Below are 22691 nucleotides of genomic sequence, written 5' to 3' on the forward strand. Positions count from 1 at the left end.
ATTTTTAGTGAGTTATTTTCTTCATTAGCTTTTTTTACTTCTTTTTGTATATGTCCAATTGAGTTGTTTTGCTCTATGGAATTTTTTTCCATTTCACTAATTTTTTTTTTTTTAGTGAGTCGTTTTCTTTTTCCAATTCGCAAACTCTGTTTTTTACCTTTTCCAATTCACATTTCAGGAAGTTGTTTTCTTTTTCCACTTTATCAAAATTTTCTTTTAGTGAATTATGTGTCTTTCCCCATTTCTCTTCTAGCTCTCTTTTAAGGTTTTTAATAGTCTCTTTTAGGAGAGCCTTTTGTATTGGAGACCAACAATCATCTGGAGACTGTTTGCTTTTAGTCTCTTCAGGATTGAAAAGCTGTTCTCTTTCTGTGTAGAAATTATCAATCGTTCTTTTGATTTTTTTACTCATTTTGTTAAAGCCTGTAAGGTCTGCCTTCAGAGGCAGGAGGTTACTAGCTTCCTCTGCAGAGCAGTGAAAGGTATATGGACGGGGTAGCTGTCCTGTCGACTGGCTACAAAAAGCAGCGAGATACTGAAGTGCTCTGGGAAAGAGTTCCCCACCAGAAAGTAACTCAGGCCTGCAGGGCGGGGCTGGGAAAGTGCCTTTCAAAGAATCTCAGCTGTGTGAGATAACAACTGCCCTGGGGCTAAACACTTAGCAGTGAGAGTTTCACTGCCCCAAGCCAAAGCCTGCCCTGGGGCTATGGGTATTAGCAGCTGAGCAGTGAATGGATTTGCAGGGACCCGATGTTTCTGCCCGGGAAGCTCAGTCATCTGGGGAGGTTCTATTGCCCCAGGCCCAGCCCCCCCACATTGCCGATCAGAGGCTGCCCAGGCTGTGCCCCACTGTCGTGCAGATTAGTAACTGCCCCCGCAAAAGCCCCGAACTGCCGGATGTGGCCACAGGGCTGCGGTAAAGTCTGCCTGAGTCACTTCTGGGTTTGAGGGGTTACAGCCAGATCTCGTTAGGTTCTGGCGTTTTTTAGAGGACCCTCTGCTTTAGGCTTTAACTTCTCTGCCAGTTTACTGCTTTGTAATCAAGGCAGAGCAGTTAGCCTATAGCAGAGTGGTCCCTATAACTTCTCTAGCCACAGAGATCACCCCCGCACCTGGTCTGCTCAGGATGCTAGCCTTTCGCTGCCTGTGCTAGTCTGTTCCTGGCCCCTCAGGACAAACCTTTCCTGGCGAGCTTCCGGATTGACTTTGGCTGGTAAGTTGTAGTGCTTCTCATCTTCATGAATTTAAGCAGTGAAGAGTTATTTTTGAGGCTGGATTAAATAGTTGGTTATGAGCGTAATGAGAGGAGCTTAGAGAGTCGTGTGTGCCTGCTCCGCCATCTTGGCTCTGCCCCGGAAGTCTGGCCCATTCATTCTTTAGGATGAGATTATTTAGTTTCCAATTATTTTTTGGTCTCTTTACCCCTAGCTTTTTGTTCAATATAGTTTTTATTGCAGCATGATCTGAAAAGAATGCATTTACTATTTCTGCCTTTCTGCATTTAATTTTGAGGTCTTTATGCCCTAATATATGGTCAGTTTTTGTATAGGTTCCATGAACTGCTGAGAAGAAAGTGTACTCCTTTCTGTCTCCAGTTTTCTCCAAAGATCTATCATACCTAACTTTTCTAATATTCTATTTACCTCAACTTCTTTTTTTATTTGTTTTGTGGTTTGACTTAACTAATTTTGAGAGTGCAAAGTTGAGACTCCCCACTACTATAATTTTGCTGTCTTTTTCTTTTTGTAGCTCTCTTAACTTCTCCTTTAGGAATTTAGATGCTATACCACTTGCGCCATATATATTTAGTATTGATATTGCTTCACTGTCTATGCTACCCTTTAGCAAGATATATAGTTTCCTTCCTTACTCTTTTAATTAGATCAATTTTTGCTTTTGCTTGATGGCTACCCCTACTTTTTTTTATGTCACCTGAGGCATAATAAGATTCTGCTCCAGCCTTTTACCTTTACTCTGTATGTATCACTCTGCTTTTAATGTGTTTCCTGTAAACAACATATTGTAGGATTCTGGCTTTTGATCCAGTCTGTTATCCGCCTCTTCTTTATGGGACAGTTCATTCCATTCACATTTATGGTTAAAACTATTAATTCTGTATTTCCTGCCATCTTATTATCCCCAGATTATACATTTCTTTTTCTTTCCCTCCTTACTCCTCTCCACCGTATTAATAAATATGGGCACCACTTGCCTCATGCAGCTCTTCCTCTTTAGACTCTCTCCCACCTCCTTTGAGTCCCTCCCTCTTTCTTATACCTTTCCCTTATTTTGTCTGTATTCCCTTCTATTTAGCCTACTCTTTTCCTTTTTCCTTTTCCTTTTCCTCTCCTACTTTTTAATGAGGTAAAAGAAGTTTCTCTGTAAACCAAATATGTCTAATATTTTCTCTTTGAGCTAAATCTGATGAGAGTAAGATTCACAGAATGTTCCTCTCTCTCCCTTACTTCCTTCAGATATTATAGCTTTCCTTTGCCTCCTCATGAGATGTAATTTCCCTCTTTTTACTTCCACTTTTCCCTTTTTCTGATGCAATCCCCTTTACACTTCTTATTCCCTTTTTAAAAACATTATAATAGTAAAATCAAATTATACAGGCACTCTTAATGTAACAGAAATACAGTTCTCAAGAATTCTTTTTATCTTTTCATGCTTCTCTTGAGTCCTATATTTGGAGGTCAAACTTCTTATTTAGCTCTGGTTTTTTCATTAGGAATAAATGAAGCCCACCTGTTTCATTGAATGTCCATCTTCTTCCATGGAAGAAAATGCTCACCTTAGTTGAGTAGTTAATTCTTGGCTGCATTCCAAGTTCTTTTGCCTTTCGGAGTATCAGATTCCAAGCCCTTTGATCCTTTAATGTGGAAGCTGCTAGATCCTGAGTGTTCCTTATTGTGGCTCCTTGATATTTGAATTGTTTTTTTTAATGGCTGCTTGTAATATTTTTTCTTACTCTGATAATTCTGAAATTTAGCTACAACATTCCTTGGAGTTTTTATTTTGGGGTCTCTTTCAGAAGGTGTTTGGTTCTTTCAGTGCCTATTTTACCTTCTGATTCTATTACATCTGAGCAGTTCTCTGATGATTTTCTGAAAAATAGTGTCTAGGCTCTTTTTTTCATCATGATTTTCAGGGAGCTCAATTATCCTTAGATTATATCTCCTAGATCTATTTTCCAAGTCTGTTGTTTTTCCAACTAGATATTTAACATTTTTTCTATTTTTTCATTTTTTTTTTTTTTTTTGGTTTTGCTTGACTAATTCTTGTTGTCTTGACCAATCATTCATTTCCATTTGTTCAGTTCTGATTTTTAATGAGTTATTTTCTTCATTAATTTTTAAACTCAATTAAAAACTCAGTTGAACATACACAGATACTTAGTAGCTCTGTGATCCTGAGCAAATAATTTTAACACTTTTTGCTTCAGTTCCTCATGTGTAAAATGAACTGGGAAGAGGAAATAGCAAGCTACTCCATCCTCTTTGACCTAAAAACACTAAATGGTGTTACAAAGAGTTGGATAAAATCGTAATGACTAAATAGCAAGATTAAATAGAGGAGTTTCAAGCATTCATGATGAAAATACTAGAGCTGAAAAGAGCAATTGCATTCAAGCAGATATCAAGAAGCATGAAAGAGTTATATCCACACAGATGATACATGTAACTACTAAGAATTTTATTATTATTAGACGAGTTAGTTGGGAATTTACATAGAGGGTATAGATGTGAATTAATTATGATTTCTTCTTCTCCTTCACTCCCCAAAAAAGACTTGGGAGAAAGAGGACGGGAGAGATAGAATGGGGTTAATTATCTCATATAAAAGATGCACAAGGAAGAACTTTTACAGTGAAGGGCAAAATTCAGGGTGGGCAGAGGTGTTAGGCAATGCTTAAATCTCATTCATTGGAATTAGTTTAAAGAAGGAAACAAACACACACACACACACACACACACACACAAAAAGAGTTGGGTATAGAAATGTAACTTACCCAATAGGAAAATATGAGGAGAAGGAAGGAAGGAAATAAGGACAAGGGGTATTTTGATAAAGGGAAGGGTAAATTATAGGAAGCAATGGTTAGAAGCAAAATAAGAGTTTTGAGGGGGGACAGAATAAAAAGAATGAGAAGAATAAACAAAATAAAATGGGTTGTAAGAAAATATAGTTATTAAACATAACTAAATTGAATGAGCTCATTCCTAAAAAGGAAACATCAAAATGGATTAGAAAATGGAATCCAACTGTATGTATTTTTTATAAAAGAGACAAACTTGAAACAGAGTCACAGAGTTGAAATAAAGTGCTGAAGCAGAATCTATTATGCTTTTGCTAAAGTAAAAAAAAAAAAAATTAAAAAATGCAATTTTAGCAAATAGTATCTTAGACAAACCAAAAACAAAAATAGACTTAATTAAAAGAAAATCAAGCAAACCATGTTTTGCTAATAGATGCCATGGACAATGAAGTAATACAAAAAAATTTTAAAGCAAGTTTCTCTAGTGGACCTCATTTCCCAGATATTGAATGTAGAATTGAGTCAAACTTATCCTTAATTAATAAATGGTCAAAGGATATAAACAAGCAGTTTTTAGAAGGAGAAATTAATAAGAAATTAAAACCATATTCATATTTTTTGAAATGTTTAAATCTATATTAAAGAAATTAAAATTGAAACAACTCTGTGGTACCATCTCACACTTATCAGAAATCACAAATGCTTGAGGGTATGAGGGCAAAGTGGGCATAAAATGAATTGTTGGTTGAATCTTATTTAAAAACTATGTCTACAGGGCTATAAAATGGTGCTTACTTTTTAATTTCATAATCTTATAAAGAGTTCTTGTAATCCAAAGAGATTAAAGAAAAAGAAGGACCTATATGTACAAAAGTATTTATAGCAGGTTTTTTTTTTTTTTTTTTTTTTTTTTAGTGGAAAAGAATTAGAAATCCAGGAGATACTTATCAGTTTGGAAATGGCAGAACAAATTGTGGTATTTGGCTGTAATGAAGAACTGTTATGCTTTAAGAAATGACAAGGGTATAGTTTTAGGAAAACTAGGAAAGAGAAATGGAACCAAGAGAGTTTTGTATACAGTAACAACAATGTTATAATGATGATCAACTGGGAAAGACTTGACTATTCTAATCAATACAATGATACAGGACAATTCTAAAGGACTTATGATTTTAAAAAAAAATGCTATTCACCTCTAGAGAGAAATCTGATGGACTTTGAATATAAATTGAAGTATAATTTTCTCACCTTTAATTTTTCTGTGTTTTTTAAATGACTAATATGGAAATGTCTTTTGCTTGTTTTCACATGTCTAATATATATATATAATTTTGCTTGCATTCTTGGTGGGAGAGGGATTGGAGGAAAGGAGAGAATTTGAAATTTAATTTACAAATAAAGGAATTCTAAAAATAAATAAAAACAAATTTTTGAGGAAAAGTAGCCTCATTTATTGTTCTGATATATGTTTTGATATTGTTCTGATTATTGATATCTGATATTGATATGATCTGCTAGTCTTTTTGAATAGTGAAATTGATTCTTTGAATCTAATGTAAGACTTTATTCCTATTAAATTCCATCTTATTTTTAGCTGAGTGTCCTAACCTGTCAGGATTTTTTAAATATTCTTACTTTTATAGCCAACCATGTTAGCCATATGTCACAATTTTAAATCATCTATAAATTTAATAAGCATATTATTTCTTCAAGTCATTGATAAAAATATTAGCTACTACTAAACCAAGTATAATTTCCTGTGGCATACAGTTAAAGATGTCAATAATTAATATTCTCATGTAGTAAACAAGACTATTAATTCCTAGCTTTTGGATTATGCATTTTTCCACAACAGCCAGAACTGTATCTAGTCTTCAATCATTAAATAATGATTAATTTCTTACTATGCCACGCACTCCAGGTACAGGGGATAAGTTGATATGTCTGTTTTAGTTCTGGTATGTTTTCCTGTTGATGCCTGTCTGCTCATTCATTCTTTCAGGGAACTAGCTATAGTAAACTGCACCATTACTGTGAGGGACAGTCACTGTTAGTGACTGTCAGTCCTATTTTTTTTTTTTTTATTCTGTTTATCCACATTGAAAGAATTCAATATATTGGATTAAATCTTATAAAATTCCTTTGTAATTAGTAGTATTATTGTGAACTAGGTTATAATTTTGTTAAACAAACCCTACTGTAGAGGACTGAAACTCTTGAGTCGATGCACTGAGGTCAGGACAGCCAAGCACTTGAGGCTAACTATCAATTGGACAATACTCTATGGGCATATGCTTGGAATGTGGCCCTTCCCACTATCCTGTGCTGGCTCGATGATTGGTGTATACAGAGAATTGTAGGAGGGATTAGGGGGTCAAATAAGACTAGCCAGAGTAACTTTTGTGGTGGATGAGGAAGAAGGAGGTTGCCGAGATTCTGCTTCTACCCCTCTTCTACTCCTAAAAGACCCTTCTACTCCCTTCTACCTCTAAAGACCAAGAATAAAGACTAAGGACTTTTGCTTATCCTGACTCCAGCTGATTCTAAGGTATCCTGGGTGCTAATGTGGTCATCACACCCTACATTCTAATGGTACTTTTAAGAAAGGAGATTTTTACTTCTAGTACTTTTTCTTAGAGATTCTGATAAAATTTAAAATTTCCTTGACCAATGTTTTGTTGTCTTCAGATATTCTCTAAATTCTCTGAATAATAATTCCCAACCCTCATAGTAATTGCTTCTTGGTCCTTAATAATGGCATGAGAAATATGCATATTGTTTTTCTTGCAACTTATTTTGATATATTTAGTTTCTTCCTGGTGGATTGTGCCAGTGAGTGTAATTTCATAAAAATATTCTGAGTTTCTTGGAGAAAAAAATGGAATCCCAAATGATTGTAACTTCTAGTAAAAGGCCACATAATATTCTTATTTATTCTGATTTTCTTTTCCCATGTTAAAATTGTATATTACTTTGATGCTTCCATTTCTATTCTAGCCTGAAAGAATAGACCCAAGTGCATCAAGACAAGGATACGATGTCCGTTCTGATGTGTGGAGTCTGGGAATCACACTGGTATGCTGAATAATTTCATTTTGCACTTGATTTCCAAGTTGTTAAATACTTTTTTAACTGAAAAAGAACAACAAAGCATGAAAAAAAGTATTTTCCACAATGTTTTGCTACATGTAGAAGACATCCATATAATACTTTCTATCTAATTTTTTTTTTTTTGGTGGACTCATGGCTATAAAGAGTAAATCTCAAGTCAAATTAGATATGTCCCTGGATTTAAAATCCTTTTGTTACAATATTATGATAAAATTAGCTTATCTCAACAAATGGAAGCAAATGCTTCTTCTATTTTTTTTTTTTTAAAGAGTCATTTTCTTTGCTACATACATAAAAACAATTTGAAAAGACTCACACGGTCACTTGCTTGAAAATTTTAAGGGGAGGGAGTCTCTCTCATCTTTGTTTTTCTTTTTCCGTGTCTTGGTTTATTCACTATAGCCTTCCTCCAGTGCTCTGTCATGGTATAGTGTTTACCCTGAATTCTCAAAGACTTTGCCAATAGGGCTATTCTCTGGTACTGGCTTTATGAAGTTAATTTTATGGATCCTTCAAGGGACTGTATTTGTCATTGAGTGGCCAGCCTAGCTAATAGTGGCAACAGCAGCAGCAGTGATAATAGCTAATACTTCCATTTTACTTAGGATTTTGTTTGTTCCACACTCTTATCTAATTTCCTCTGTAAAAGACATTTTTAATGTATGTAGTACAGGCATATTGTCTTCATTTTATATGTGGAAAAATTGAATTTATAGTGGTTAAGTAACCTGCCCATGGTCATGCAATGGTAAGTATTGGAGTCAGGATTTGAACCCATATCTTTCCTGACATAAAATTTAATGCTTTTCCTAACATGTTACCTTGACTCTTACTAGGTTATATTAAAGAGGTCTTTCTCTGAAGAATTGGCAGGTGGTGATATGAGACTTTAGTCCCTACTTTGGGGAAAGGCATATATTTTAGCTGCATTTGAACGTAATCCTCAAATCCCTTGCAAAAAAGGGTCCATAATCAAATTTAGATTTGTCACTTAGTAGCCAGCCCCTAGTGATAATCTTCTTGAAATATATCTAGTAAGGAGTATGATTTAGTGGACTCCCTAAAATCCCCAATCTAGAATGATCACCGAGCTATTGAAGAATATTTCTATTTATTTACATTTAGTAGTGCTTAAGCTTTATTCATCTAGCAAATCATGTTTCTTGTTTTCACTGTTTCTTATGAATATAGTGTAAATCATCATTAAAACAGCAGCAGTAAGGTATTTCGAATGGGGAGATCCTGAATTTTCATAGAAGTGTTAGTAAAGAAGAAATGAAAAATTCTGGTGATCATATTGATCCCCAAATCCATTCTAATTTTGTCTTTATCATGTACTGGAATGTCTTCATGTTTTCTTTCTTTGTCTATGCTAAGTCCTATTCTCCAGGAAAATATCTCACAAATTTATTCATACCAAGGTGCAAATGAGTGATAAAATATCAGCCTTTGGGATTGGGTAGTCCACTGTGAAATATAGGAGATTAAGCTGCAAGAGAACTTATTTCACAAGAGTTCCTGACATAAAGCCAGATATTTGATAAATAGAAAACCAGTGAACTTTTTGGTCTATAAAACTATTCAAGTGAAATATGTTCAGAAATTAGGAATGAAGATGATAGAATTTGTTGGGTCAAACAAAGAAGGGGAAGGAAGTATGCTTTCCAAATGAATTATATGTATATTGAAACAGTCAGAGTACAGAACAATAAATATTAAAGTTTAAGAAATAATTTCTAATAACATTTAGCTCAATGTAGAGAAGTACATGGTAAAGGGGCAGCGAAGAAAAGGGAGTTGGGTGGAGAGCTTCCTACTGTAAACATATCATGAAGACAAATTCTTCCTCTCTATAAAGCTGGCCCTGATTTTGAATAATAAATTACCCTTTTGTTTTGGGCATACTAGCATTCTAACTCACTTCTCCTAAGTTGTTAAATTGGGGAGGACTGTGGAACAGTTTTCCTGGTGTACTATTCTCTCCAATTATTATCTTTTTCCCCAATAATTTTTGTACTTATCTTTCAGTAGTCTAATGATATCTTGGCCAAAACATTAATTAGCTGTCAGTACAAAGAAATTAGATTTTGTCACTACTTTGTTTTATCCATTTACATGTTTTTCTGGAAAGCATATCTTCTTATATGATATATATACTAGATGACCATTTGTTGCATATTTTTAGAAAGAATTCTTGTTTAGTACTAGATTCCTTCTAAAATAATTCTGTAGGAGAAGAGTAAGAATAAGAAGATTGCCAAGTATTTTAGGGGTTTATGTGAGATATATTCAGATTTTGTTTTGCATGGTTTTGAGGGATGGTCATAAATACCAGTGCTGTAAACCTACTTTGAGGTAAAGGGTGGAGGGTATGCTTCTGGTTGGGTGTAACTAAATGGTCCAGTAGTAACAAAACAGAACAGGACAAGAAATCAAGGTATTCCAGAGATTTATTTGTTGAATTTAGTTCATATTTTGTTTTCCCATCTTCTGTGTTCATTCCTCATTTCATGGAAGTGCTTGACCAAGACTCGTATGTGAGTCCTTTGCTTAGATTTGGGTACACCTCTGCTGTCAGTAGCCTAATACCAAGTCCCTAGGACCTATTTCAGAGAACCCCTCAATGGAGAGAATGTTTTGTATCACCTTCGGGGTGTACCCATTTAGACTCTGTTTCCCTACCTTCTCCCTCGTCCTCACCTCTCAGATGCCCTTCACGATAGAGCTATCTACTCTGGATGGACTCTGGATGGACTCAGGAGTCTCTGAACTGGAGGCAGCATGATACAGTGGAAAGAAGACTGGCTCTGGAGTCAGAGGACCTGAATTCAAATCTCTTCTGATGCTTACTACCTGTGTGACCTTGGGCAAGTCACTCACCCTCCCTGGGCCTCAGTTTCCTCATCTGTAAAATGAAGGGGTTGGATTATATGGCCCCTGAGGTCCCTTCAAGATTTGTTTAGATCTCTGATCTGACTCAAGGAGCTCTACCTACACATAAGCATGTCCTTTTTCTAAAGTAGCTCTATAGCCCAAAGTCCTGGAATTTGTCTGATATGAAATTTCTTTTATTTGCCTGATTTTTAATTGTAGTTTTATGTGGGCTTCATGCTACAATTTCCTTAAAGTGATTACCCTGGCCCTACTGGGATCTTGTCTTGGGGTCCTAGGTAGAGCCTTTCCAGAATTTTTGTTTGGGGGGCCTGGATTTTAAAGCCACATATATGTGCTGTTAAATGATTCCGAGCGTGTGTTGCTTTTACTTCTCTCCTCTCCTCAGTATGAGCTGGCTACGGGCCGATTCCCTTACCCAAAGTGGAACAGCGTATTTGATCAGCTGACACAAGTAGTAAAAGGAGACCCCCCACAGCTGAGTAATTCCGAGGAAAGGGAATTTTCCCCAAGCTTCATTAACTTTGTCAACTTGTGGTGAGTATTTAACACGATGAAACTTGATATAACTATAGTAGTTGCTATACTGAAGTTCATCCCAATGTGAGAGAACCTTATCTGGAAATCTCATCCTTATATCAGTTTCTCTTAATGCAACAGCTGTCCTCTTCATTGTAGTTTCAATCTGTCCTGTACTCAATACCTTTTAGTAATCCTGAAATAGGAATTTGATCATGTTAATTTTCCTGTTTAAAAAAAAATGAAACTAAAGTGGTTCCCATTGCCTATTGATTTAAATCTAAATTCTTTAGTCTTGAATTTGAAGTTAACTGTAATACATTTGTACTACTTTGCAAATTTTTAGTATACTTATTTAATTCATGTTACAGTTACCTGATTATTATCTCCCTTCCAGATTATAAGCTTCATGAGGACAAGGGCTTTTGAATCTCAAGTGTTTAACACAGTGCTCTGTACATAGTAGATGATTAACAAATGTTGGTTAAATTAGCGAATGAATAAAAGCATTACTTTCTTTTTCATCCAGTTTTTGCTTCTTACTGCTCCCTTTATATTACAAATTTATTATTCCTTTCATATGTTTGGTTCTTATGTTTTCTCTATGACTTGAACATTCTTTCCATTCCCTTCTGCTTATCAACTCTTATCTTTCTTTTGACTGAAGGATTTGTAGCACGACTGCACAGGTCCATGAATCCATATAAATTGATTCATCCAATAAGCCTTTAATAATACTGTACCCAAGAGATTGTAATATAGTGAATAGACAACTTTAGACTTGGGTCAGGAAGACCTAGGTTAAGTTCAATCTGTGACATCTATTGGCTATGTGACCTTGGGCTGAAATGGCAGAAAAGGTTCAGACCTGAAATGGTTAAAAAAAGTTTCCCCATTTGGAAGTTCTATATCAATTAAATAACAGATTTAACTCCTATTTAGGAATACAAAGATGAAATTATAGAAAGTGTTTTTGATCACTATATTTAGTATGATTTTTTATTTTATTTTAGAAGAAGATTCCTATATTTTAAAATGTTGGGAACTATATTCATTGACTCATTGATTCATTTGACTTAATATCATTACCTATTAGATATGTTATAGCTTAACTCTTCATTTAAAGAGTTTGTTTTCATTTGTTAAAATCTCCTCAGTGCTTAGTCTAATGTTATATCTACTTAGGAAGCACTAAAATAGTTAGCAGGTGCTATGAGGAAAATTTTCTACTGCCCTAGAACAAGACCAAAATATTTGGGTGAAATTCAGGGTAAAGCTTAGCTAATACAAGCATTCTTTTGATTTTCTGAGCATTTCCACGATTTATACTGAACTGGCTTTCCTAGATCTCTTGAAGCACATTAGATTTTTATTTTTAAATAGCTTTTTATTTTCAAAATACATGCAAAGATAATTTTCAATATTGACCCTTGCAAAACCTTGTGTTCCAAATTTTCTCTCTCCTCCCTATACTGCCTCCCCTAGACAGCAATATATCTTAAACATGTGTAATTCTTCTATACATATTTTCACATTTATCATGCTGTACAAGACATATCAGATCAAAAAGGGGGAAAAAAGAGAAAAGGGGGGAAAAGGCAAGCAAACAAAGTAAAAATACTATGTTGTGATCCACATGTAGTCCCCATAGTCCTCTTTCTAGGTATAGATGGCTCTCTGACACAAGTTTATTAGAATTGGCCTGAATGATCTCATTGTTGAAAAGATCCATATCCATCAGAATTGATCATTATATAATCTTGTTGTTGCTATGTACATGTTCTTTTGGTTCTACTCATTTTACTTAACATCAATTCATGTAAGTCTCCAGGCCTCTCTGAAATCATCCTGCTAATCATTTCTTATAGAACAATAATATTCCATAACATTCATATAACATAACTTATTCAGCATTCCCCAACTGATGAACATCCACTCAGTTTCCAGTTCCTTATCACTACAAAAAGGACAGCTATAAACATTTTTGCACACGTGGATTCTTTTCCCTTTTTTATGATCTCTTGGAATCTTTTGGGAACAGAGACCCTACTGAATCAAAGGATATGCTCAGTTTGATAGCCCTTTGGGCATAGTTCCAAATTGCTTTCCAGAATGGTTGGATTAGTTCACAACTCCACCAGCAATGTATTAGTGTTCCAGTTTTCCCATATCCTCTCTAAGATTTATCATTATTTTTTCCTGTTATCTTAGCCAATCTGAGAGGTATGTAGTGGTTTGCCAGAGTTGTCTTAATTTGTATTTCTCCATTAAATAATGAGTTAAAGCACTTTTTTTCATATGACTAGATCATGACTAGAAGAGTCCAATTCCTTGTTTATTAACAATTTAGGAAACTGAGGCACAGAAGCTTCATATAGCTGTGAGAACTTTATTCATTTTCTTTAATAAAAAAGAGGTTACTTTTTACTTTTTTCATATCTCACCTTTTTTTCAGTCTATAATTTACAAAGAATACATTGATAGTAATATAGCTTGTTTAAGCATACATACTGGAGTCTAAACATCTAAATGAGTATTGATTACTTCAAAGGGGATCTTCTTATTGGAGGAGGATCAGCAGGATCTTTCTATATTTAGATTTCTAAAAAAGATAGGAATCTTTATTCCTTTAAAGCTTAATAAGACTTTTTGTTTTTTACACATGGATATTTCCTGATCTTTCTTTCAGTCCCAGAACCATCCCTTGTTGGCAAAGAAAAATAACTTTTCTATAATAAGGAGGGTGTTTCATTGTTCTTTTGGATACAATAGGACTTACAAAGTGATAGAGGAAAAAAAGTAGTGAAAAAACTACTAGATTTGGAGTAATAAAGCCAGTCTATGCTCTTTTGTCTGCCTGTCTGTTCCTTAACCTAGCTGAGGCAGTTTCCTCATCTGTAAGATGAGATCATTATCTCAGGTACTTTCCTTTTTTTGAACAATGTCATTTATATGAAGACATTTCTTCCTCCCTATTCCCAACCCACTACATGATGATCATAGAATCAAAGATTTAGAGTTAGAAGAAATAGAAATCACTTCATCTAATCTTCTTGTTTTACAGATAAGGAGACTGAGTCCTAAAGAGAGGAAGTTACTTGTCAGAAGTCATCTAAGTAATAGTTACAGAGTTCAGGATTCAAACCCAGATATTCTGATTCCAAATCTAGCACATTTTGTACTGTACTATGGTGCCTCTAAAGGAATTAATTTTATTTTTTAAAGAGAAAATGGCATAATGAATGTGCTTATCCTTACCTACAAGAACTCAACAGGAACTTTAAGCAAAGAGTTATGCTTAACAATGAATGAAAGGAGACATTGATCCCCACTCTTCTACTTGAAGAATATGTTAAACCTGGTCTTTCTATCAGCTACTTCTCTACATCCTCCTTTTAGCTCTTGTTCCCATCCCTTATAACAAGGGTTCTTAATCTGAGTCTGGGAACTTGGCTTGGGGGGAAGAATGGGAATTAAATTGTTCATTTGTAATCCTGAGTATTAAATTTGATTAATATAAAAACATTCTGAGAAGACATCTATAGAATTCACTAGTCAGAGAAAGGGGTTCGTGATGCAGTAAAGTTTAAGAACCCCTGTCTTACTGGATCAAGATGTCAGAGTCACTGTAGTGTTCTTTAAGAAATTCCCAGGAAAAGAAATAAATTTTGTACCTAAGGCAGGGCTAAAAGTTAACTTTTAACAATAGTGAAAAAATTAGTGGGTTAGGAGGCAAGAGACCTAAATTTGAATTTCCATCTCTGACATTTGCTTGCTGTGACATTAGTCTTAGACTTCAGTATTAGTAAGTTGCCCTCAGGAGTTTTTTGGAATAAAAGCTGAATTCATTTGTACTACTGAATTAGTTTTTAATCCTACCAAAGTACCTGTTATACTGGCAATTTTTAAAAAAGGAAGTGGAAGATTATTTTGAGGAGAGAATATAAACCCTCATCATGAATTACACAAAAAAAGCAGTGAGCTTTATTTTTATTGTATTTTATATTTGTTCCAAAAGAAGATGTTTTATTTTAAAAAGATTAGTCTATTGCAAATAAGAAAAAGAAAACATAGTAGTGACTCCCTATTTTAACCAATCTGTTTTTATATTATTTTAGCCTTACAAAGGATGAATCCAAAAGGCCAAAGTATAAAGAACTTCTGGTGAGTATGAGACTTTAGAGCTTATGGGTAGTTTGGTTTGCAAAAATTAAAGTCTTTAATATAATAAATAACATTTTTGGGCAGATATGCTTAGTAAAATTTGACACTGAATGTAGTCATTAAAAAGTATTTTTAAAGGGAATTTTTTGTATTTTTTTCCTATATTAGTTTTAAAAATGTATTTCTTCAGAAAATGTTGGTGCTAGCATAGAATTAGAATTGTGTTTCCAAATTCCAACACTGACATTAAGGAACAGCCTCCCTTTGTGATCATTGTCAGTTATTGAGCATCCTGGCAGTTGTAGGAGTTTAAACCTTCAACAGAAGCTATATGCACCACTATTAGTTGGAAGATTCCCCTTTCCAATTCCCCACTTAAACCTTGTCCCTGTCTCTTTGTCTACATGCCCCCCTGCAGATAAATAGATACATGTGTGTGCATGTGTGCGCACACACACACACACACACACACACACACACACACCCCAACAGGGATATTTAAATAAGAAAAACTAACATCTATATGAGGGAGGCACTAGATACATATAGCTAAAATGTCTGTCAATGTGTCCCAGTTTTTTATGGCTATAAATACCTGTGTCACTTAATCCTATCTATTTGTTAGTAAAGAAAAGGAGTTCAGAATAATCTAAATTATCCAAATTGACTAGACTGTAAATAACATAAAAAATCATGAGAATATTTGTGTGTAGCTGTAGTTAATAGTAGCTCACATTTATAAGTGATAGAATAATTTTAAATATCCCTTTAAAAATTCTTCTCCCCTCAAGAAAAGATAGTAAAAAAGTCACATAATATTTTTTCTTCATTAAAAGAATACTTATATTCAAATGAAGAATATGTATCAGGATCACAGATTTGAGGCTAAAGATAGAATGTTTTACAGATATGGAAATTGAATCTCAAATGAAATGGCTTCCAGTTATAGGAAATTTGAATATTTAAGTAACTGTATTGTCTCTGTCATTTGAGACAATACAGTTACTTAAATATTCAAATTTTCTATAACTGGAAGCCATTTCATTTGAGATTCAATTTCCATTTGAATATTTAAGTAACTGTATTGTCTCTGTCATTTGTTCACCTTTTATTAGTGATCCATTTACGTCTAGTTACTTGAAAATATTGACAAGAGGAAGTACTGGGTAAAATCAGCAATAAGATGTTGAAAAATTAGCCTTAGTAGTCCAAGAGTAATAGTAAGTTCAATCATATTTCTCCATGGTATTGATTCAAAAGGCACCAGTCAGTTTAGAGAAGCAATGAAAGAGAGCCATTGCCAAATTAGAAGTGAAAAGAAATTGCTTGGGTCAAAGAGGTAGAAATTCTGGTGAAATATAAGGATAGCAAGATACTGGTAAGTTGCTGACATCCTGCTAATTTGATCAGTTTCTGTGGCTCTAGTGTAAGTTGGCTGCAGCCATTTTGGAGAAAGCCAACCATTGTTTCAAAGGTCCTAGATTATAAGCCTGCTCCCCCAGAAATGAAATGAAAAGTCTTTTATCAGAATGCTTCCCTTGATGCCTTAGCATGCTGCCTGACCACACCCCCTTCCTCCCCCCCCCCCCACGCCCCTAATCTCAGTTACCAGCAGAGAGCAGCTATTTCTCTTCCCTGAACTAGTGATGCAAGAGTTGGTGTCAGTAGTGGTCATGTACACAAGACATTTTTACTTTTCACCTCTACCTGATACCAGATATTAACATTTTTGTCATTTTGAACTTGTACACTTGCCTGTAGTTTTACATGTGTTGAAAATATAGAGAGTTCTGAATTCTTCTAGCCAGAAGTATTAATTCTTGAATTTTTGATTGCCTTTTAGAAACATCCCTTTATTTTGATGTATGAAGAGCGCACGGTGGAGGTTGCATGCTACGTTTGTAAAATCCTGGATCAAATGCCAGCAACTCCCACATCTCCCATGTATGTTGATTGATATTGCTGCTACGTCAAACTCTAGAAAAAGGGCTGAGAGAAAACACGATGTAAAGAATTTTCATCCATCACAGTGTTTTTATTGCTTGCCCGGACACCATGTGCAATAAGATTGGTGTTCATTTCCATCATGTCTGTATACTCTTGTCACATAGAAAGTGCATCCTTATAATATCTGATTGATCACACAGTGTTAGTGCTGTCAGAAAGACCTCATCTTGCCCTTTTGTGATGAGCATATTCATGATACGTGGAAGTCAGTATAATTGATCTCTTTATAGTGATTGGATTGCATTTTAAATTCATTTCTAGACTCAAAACTTGGAGATGCAGCTACTAGAATGATGTTTTCAAATTCCCAAATGTTTTAAGAAGGAGGCAACATAAGTGTGCCATGTGCAAATGTAGAGGTGTAGGACTGAATGAGAAGAATTGACAAGGCCAGTGAGATACACGCAGCGCCTTCTGAAGTTGAAAAACTAAGGAGGAATTTACTTTCTTCACTAAGTGCAATAGATTTATTGATTTGATGTTCTGTTGCTTTACAGTCACCATGTATGTTCTGGGTCAGTGTGCTCAAATGAATTTCTTGTTCAAATGAAATATATTAAATTAGAGTGACTGTCTTTACCAAAAAAAAAAAAAAAAATGTTACGTTGAAAGAGACTAACATTAAAACCCTGAGACAGGACAGAATGTGTTTTTTTTTTTTTTTCTCCTTTCCCAATACAGCTTTTCTTAATTGGGAAAATCCAGGAGTTTGCCACATGTCAGAGAAGGTGCTGACCTAAGAATCTTTGATTTATTAGAATTCAGTATGGTGCCAAAATGATGCTCCACCTACCACAAAGCCCCAGGACTAAAAGAAGAGAAAAAAAATGCAGAGAGCCAAGTTGAACAAGGTTTTTTTTTTCTTTTTTTTAATCTTAAGATTTTTTCCCAGGCAACTTAGAGTGACTTCAGGTCTGACTCTTTCTTTTCCCCAGGCCTGATACTTTTCTAAAGGTAATGCAGTGATAGAGAGGGGAACAAATTTCTTTGAATAATAAGGTAGAAATTTTTCTCATACAAAATTTGCATTTAGTTTTCTCTTCTCCCAGATTTTAGTTCCTGAAATATTCACTTTATATGGCTGCCTATAGTTGTTATATTATAATTTGCTTAATCTGCTATTTGAACCACACACATCTTGTGTGATTCCCCAAACTTTTCTGACAATGGCCTTTAACCCTGAATATATCTCATGAAATATTTTAATATTATAGGGCTTAGGAAGTATGACACACTGAATAGTGTGATAAAATGAATCTCTTCTTTTTTCTACTATAAGTAAATTTGTCCAGAAGCCAATTTGAAATGTCTTACTAGAATTGCAATTCTTCATAAATGAGAAAAGCCCAAAGACAGGAAATATTAGAAAGCCATTTAAGTCTCCTGCTTTTTGCTGACAAGTTGACACTCCATTTTGGGTGTCAGCTGTTGTATTTTCTCTCTATATCCTGGGTCACTAAACATTAGACTGTGTGTAGCAAAAGTTATTGTGCATGGTTAGAGGCATGCTAGAGTATGTATTAGACATGGTTGAGTCTGCAGGGGATACTTTACTGAACTAAAACATGATAACAACTGCTCATTCTCCTTCCAGAGCTTGTGATGGACATTAATATTAGAAAATGGAATAATAAAGAAAGAATGGTGCTATTGGAAGTTACATGCTGTAATTTCAGAATTTAAAAATGGTCCTTCCTTTTTGATCATTATGTCTACTTGTCAGAGACATAAGAAGTGACAGGATGTATGTCTTCCTTCCACTGCATTAAGCCATTGCCCTTTCCTGCATCTCTACTGAGGGGAATTTTCTTTTCTATTGTCAACTTCTTTCTGTCTGGTTCAGCACGTGGTCACTTTGCTATTTTTCTAATGGAGATGAAAGCAATTCTGACTGTCTAGGAGCTAGTCTGACTATTCTCTTGTGTGGATGATCTTATAAGAGGCAATTTATTAGTGTATTAATCATAGATTATTATAAACTATTAAGGGCAAGGAGTTTATTACAATGTATCTTTATTTTTAAAAAAAAAAAAGGGGGGGGAGTTATACAGTGTTCACGAACTGTGAAAATAGTGTAAGAACTGTACATTGTGAGCTCTGATTATTTTTTTTTCTTGTACCATAGAAAAATGTATAAAAATTATCAAAAAGCTAATGTGCAGGGATATTGCCTTATTTGTCTGTAAAATGGATCTTGGTAACATATCTGCTTCTCAGAGCTTTGGAATATTTTATCCTGTATTCTGGTTTGAATTACTTCTCTATTTAAGATATATCATGGAATCGAAGTGTTTATGTAATAGTTCTATCCTTTTTGCCTGCAGGTCAGTTGTAATAAATCTAGGATGTGATCATGACCTTGTTATTTCATTTTCTAAGGTCAGATGTTTAGAGTGAAAATGAACTAAATATCCATAAAACATCTCCTTTAAGCTAGAAGAGAAAAATCTCCTTTGAGAAGTGACAATTACTTCTTCCTATTTCTGTTGTCATCCCTGAAGCTCCTCAAATAGTCACTTTGTGCTTTGGGTGATAGAATGCTTACACAGGCAAACTTCAGTCCATTTGTCACTTATCATCGATTGTCTGTTTTCTCTTACACTCACATTTGTTTCTTGAAGAGTCTATGGATCAGGATGGCAGTGTTGATCTAGTACTGAATCCTGACTATCCCTGAAACCTCATCTTGGGCTGTATCCCTATGTAATTGTTATTTGTCATCTTTATTCTTGTGTGTGATGCCTTTGCTAATCACTCTGGAATCAGGTACTGGCCTGGATATATGCTGATTCTTCCTCTCACAGCTGCCTGTGAAGAATTGGTAAGTTGATAAAGCCCATTGGACCTAAAGGAAAGAAGCACACAGAAAAACTAAGAATTCTAAAAGTATTTTGAGAAAAGAACTTCAAATTGGCTTATTTTAATCTGGATAGTTAGCTATTTTATCTTTTCACATAGCTATTCAAGGAACTTCTCTTGCATCTTAACACTTGCACCTTCGCTACAGTTCTATCACACTCTGGGAGAAAAGGCTACAAATAGTCAATTTCAATTAGGGAGAATAGATACTGTCTATCATTTTCCCCAGAAAATCACAGCATGGTTTGAAGTAAGGAATTGAGGACCCTGATAAGAAGGGAGGATGGATCCAATAAAACTATAAGTTATACTTACATAGCAGCCCAACCTTAAGTGACAATCAGAAAAAGAAAAATTGCAACTCAGATTCTCTTATACAGACTTTATAGGTCCTAACACCTAGTATACTGAACCATCTCTCTCTGCAAATTGTTTATTGTGTGTCTTGGCAACTTATCTGCTTCTCAAAGTTTTGGAATATTTTATCCCATATTCTGAAGTAACTTAGACACTAAGTTTGATTGTGTCTTAATCTCAGATAAGATATAATGTGTAAATTGTTAGGAACACAAGTATATATCTAGAAAGGAATCTTTTTTATTCCAGTGTTCTATGTTATTATATATGGTATATGTATGGAATGTACTTCCAGTCATTTAGAGAAATGATACATGCACAATTCTTCAAGAGCCATCTCTCTATCCAAAGACCAGAGATAATGCATCATATATGATGACACAGAAGAAGTTTTACATAAAGCATACCTAAAAAGCATTTTGATTCTGTTCCTTCAGCTCTCTGGAATATTTCTGGCTTTGGTGAAATAAAAAACACTTGTTCTTATTTACCCAAGGCCCATCTGACTTCGTCTGCAGTTATATCACACTCAATCAAATATACGCCTATTTTGGAATTGAAGTTTGGATTAATCACAGTGATTATGGGAAGTTGCACATTTTAAGAAAGCCAATATTTAGAGTGTTCTTTTGAGGATTATATATCCATTGTGTACATTTCTGAGTATTACACACCCCATAATGTCATGCTTCAACACATTTCCTTCTTATCTAACTTTCTTTTGACTGTTTTAAACCTATAATAGAAATGGGACCAAACCCTGTGATTTTATTGATATAAGGAACTCCAGATGAATAAAGTCTCTCTACCAATGCAAATTTGCATCTTCTCTGCAACTTATAGTCTTAGTTGCTTAGATCAGTCTGACTTTCCCATAGTTACACACTAGTATATATCATGGATGGAACTTAAATGTAGGTTTGCCAGATTACAATACCAACTTATTATCTACCACAACATCTATTTGCTGGTTCATTTTTGAATTCATGTCTTCAATATATTAGCACCCTTATTAACATCTATTTTCTAGTTATGTATTAAAATTACTTAGATTGCTTGAACGAGTGTCAATCTGCCACTTTTAATTTCTATTTTAGTTATTTTGCAGTTAATAGAAGCTATTTACCTCTAGATTGTTACAAAGAATAACTACATTTATAAGTATATACATTTTATTAAAATGCCGTGTTATCTGTGCAATGCTTTTTACAGTACTTTAAATTTATTTTAAATTAACTTAATGATTACATTGCTACACAATTTGCAACTAGAATCCAAGTTATCTCATGTTCAAACCTAGGCTTTCTCTACTAGAGTATTTTTAAGCAGTAGTGGAAATTGTAGGTAGCCATGAGAGAAAACCCTACATTTGTGTTTTGTCCCCTTTGAAGTAGTCATTTTGCAAACTACTCATGCTACTGTCCAAAGCATTAATAAGAGTTTTTTTTTGTTTTCTTTAGAAATTACCTTTTTTCCCCTATCCCATTAGTCAGTTTTAATTGTTACAGGAAAAAAATAATCCTCATAGCTAAATCTTATTTTTTGTTATTCTCTAGCTTGTCCATTAAACTTAGCACCCTATAACTTTTGGCTGCTTATATAAGTTATATAAGGATGAAAATGTGTTACACCATAGGTATTTTTTAAAAGTCCAATGGCAATGCATGGAGTTCAGAGAAATACTTGATAAAGTTGACATAGATCCCTAATAAGGCTTCCCTGACTCCACTATCCCAGATCCTTTTTTTATTCCCCTTTATGACCTATTACCTATCTGTTTCACACCCAAATCAGTTTAAAAGCATCTACTTTATTATGTGCCATTTCAGGTCTCGGAAGCTGAAAAGTAACAGATATGGGGCATAAATGAAAATGGCCAAGGTAGTCCAATATTTCTTTATCAACTTTTAGAATAAGTTAGCTGCAGAGAGAATCTATGGAATCTAGGAGCACTGAAAACATATATGGGGGGGAAAGGCCATTAAGAGCAAGAACAGAACAATAATAATAAAAGAGGGGAAAAAGGAAAGAGTTCAAAGTCAAAGAAATAAAATTTAATGAATTTTTACTGTGTTCACTGTTGCCACACACATTATTTTGTTCGATACACAAAGCAAAAATGAAGTCACAGCCTAAAGGAGCATAGGTTCTCCTGGAAGAAGCAACATGTACAGATAAACAATGACAAAATAGATGGCAATTAATTGGGGTGGATGAGACAGTATACTAGTGGATGAATTGGGAAAAACCTTGCATAGAGAGAGTAGCACTTCAGCTGAGCTTTTAAGAATACTTGGAATTCCAAGTAGTAGAGATGAGAAAGATGAGGATTTCAGGGATGAAATCCTATGCATAGTCCTGGAAATAGATGAAGTAGGTATATCTGGGAAGCAGACTTTAGCTGGAGCATGGAGTATGTGAGAATAAGACCTGTGAAATTAGGCTAGAAAAATATGCCAAAGCTAGGTTATTTTAAAGATCAAAGAAATATTTGCATTTTATTTTAGAACAAGGATTCTGGAACAGATCTAAGTGGTCTGTAGATAGATTTCATATGGTCTATAAGTTGAAAGGAAAAACAAACAAACAAATAAATAAATATGAGGGAGAGGAAGAGGGGGGATTTCATGGGCTTCAAGATGAAATGAAAGAACCCATGATAGATGCAAGGAAAAAGAACTAAGAATCCTTGTTCCTGTTCTAGAATCAGTGGAAAGTCACTAGACCCTTTGGAAAATTTCTT

The 22691-nt window shown here is 34.6% G+C and overlaps 1 protein-coding gene across 4 annotated transcripts in view; it reads left to right on the forward strand.

Moving 5' to 3' along the window:
* MAP2K4 (mitogen-activated protein kinase kinase 4) overlaps window positions 1-22691 on the forward strand; it is a 273432-nt gene that overhangs the window by 176191 nt on the left and 74550 nt on the right. For 2 of the 4 annotated variants that reach the window (XR_007953396.1, XR_007953397.1), the window contains 4 exons: window positions 7037-7114; window positions 10431-10579; window positions 14680-14725; window positions 16569-16669. Coding sequence is in view for 2 of the 4 variants with exons in the window: in XM_051995559.1 (XP_051851519.1) it covers window positions 7037-7114; window positions 10431-10579; window positions 14680-14725; window positions 16569-16682 (387 nt within the window). In the remaining 2 variants the exon portion in view is untranslated. Of the gene's footprint in view, window positions 1-7036; window positions 7115-10430; window positions 10580-14679; window positions 14726-16568; window positions 19090-22691 lie in introns of those variants that run through there. The other 2 variants (XM_051995559.1, XM_051995560.1) reach the window with 1 other exon arrangement.

The sequence above is a fragment of the Antechinus flavipes genome, chromosome 4, assembly GCF_016432865.1.
Source record: "Antechinus flavipes isolate AdamAnt ecotype Samford, QLD, Australia chromosome 4, AdamAnt_v2, whole genome shotgun sequence".
NCBI classification, from domain to species: domain Eukaryota; kingdom Metazoa; phylum Chordata; class Mammalia; order Dasyuromorphia; family Dasyuridae; genus Antechinus; species Antechinus flavipes.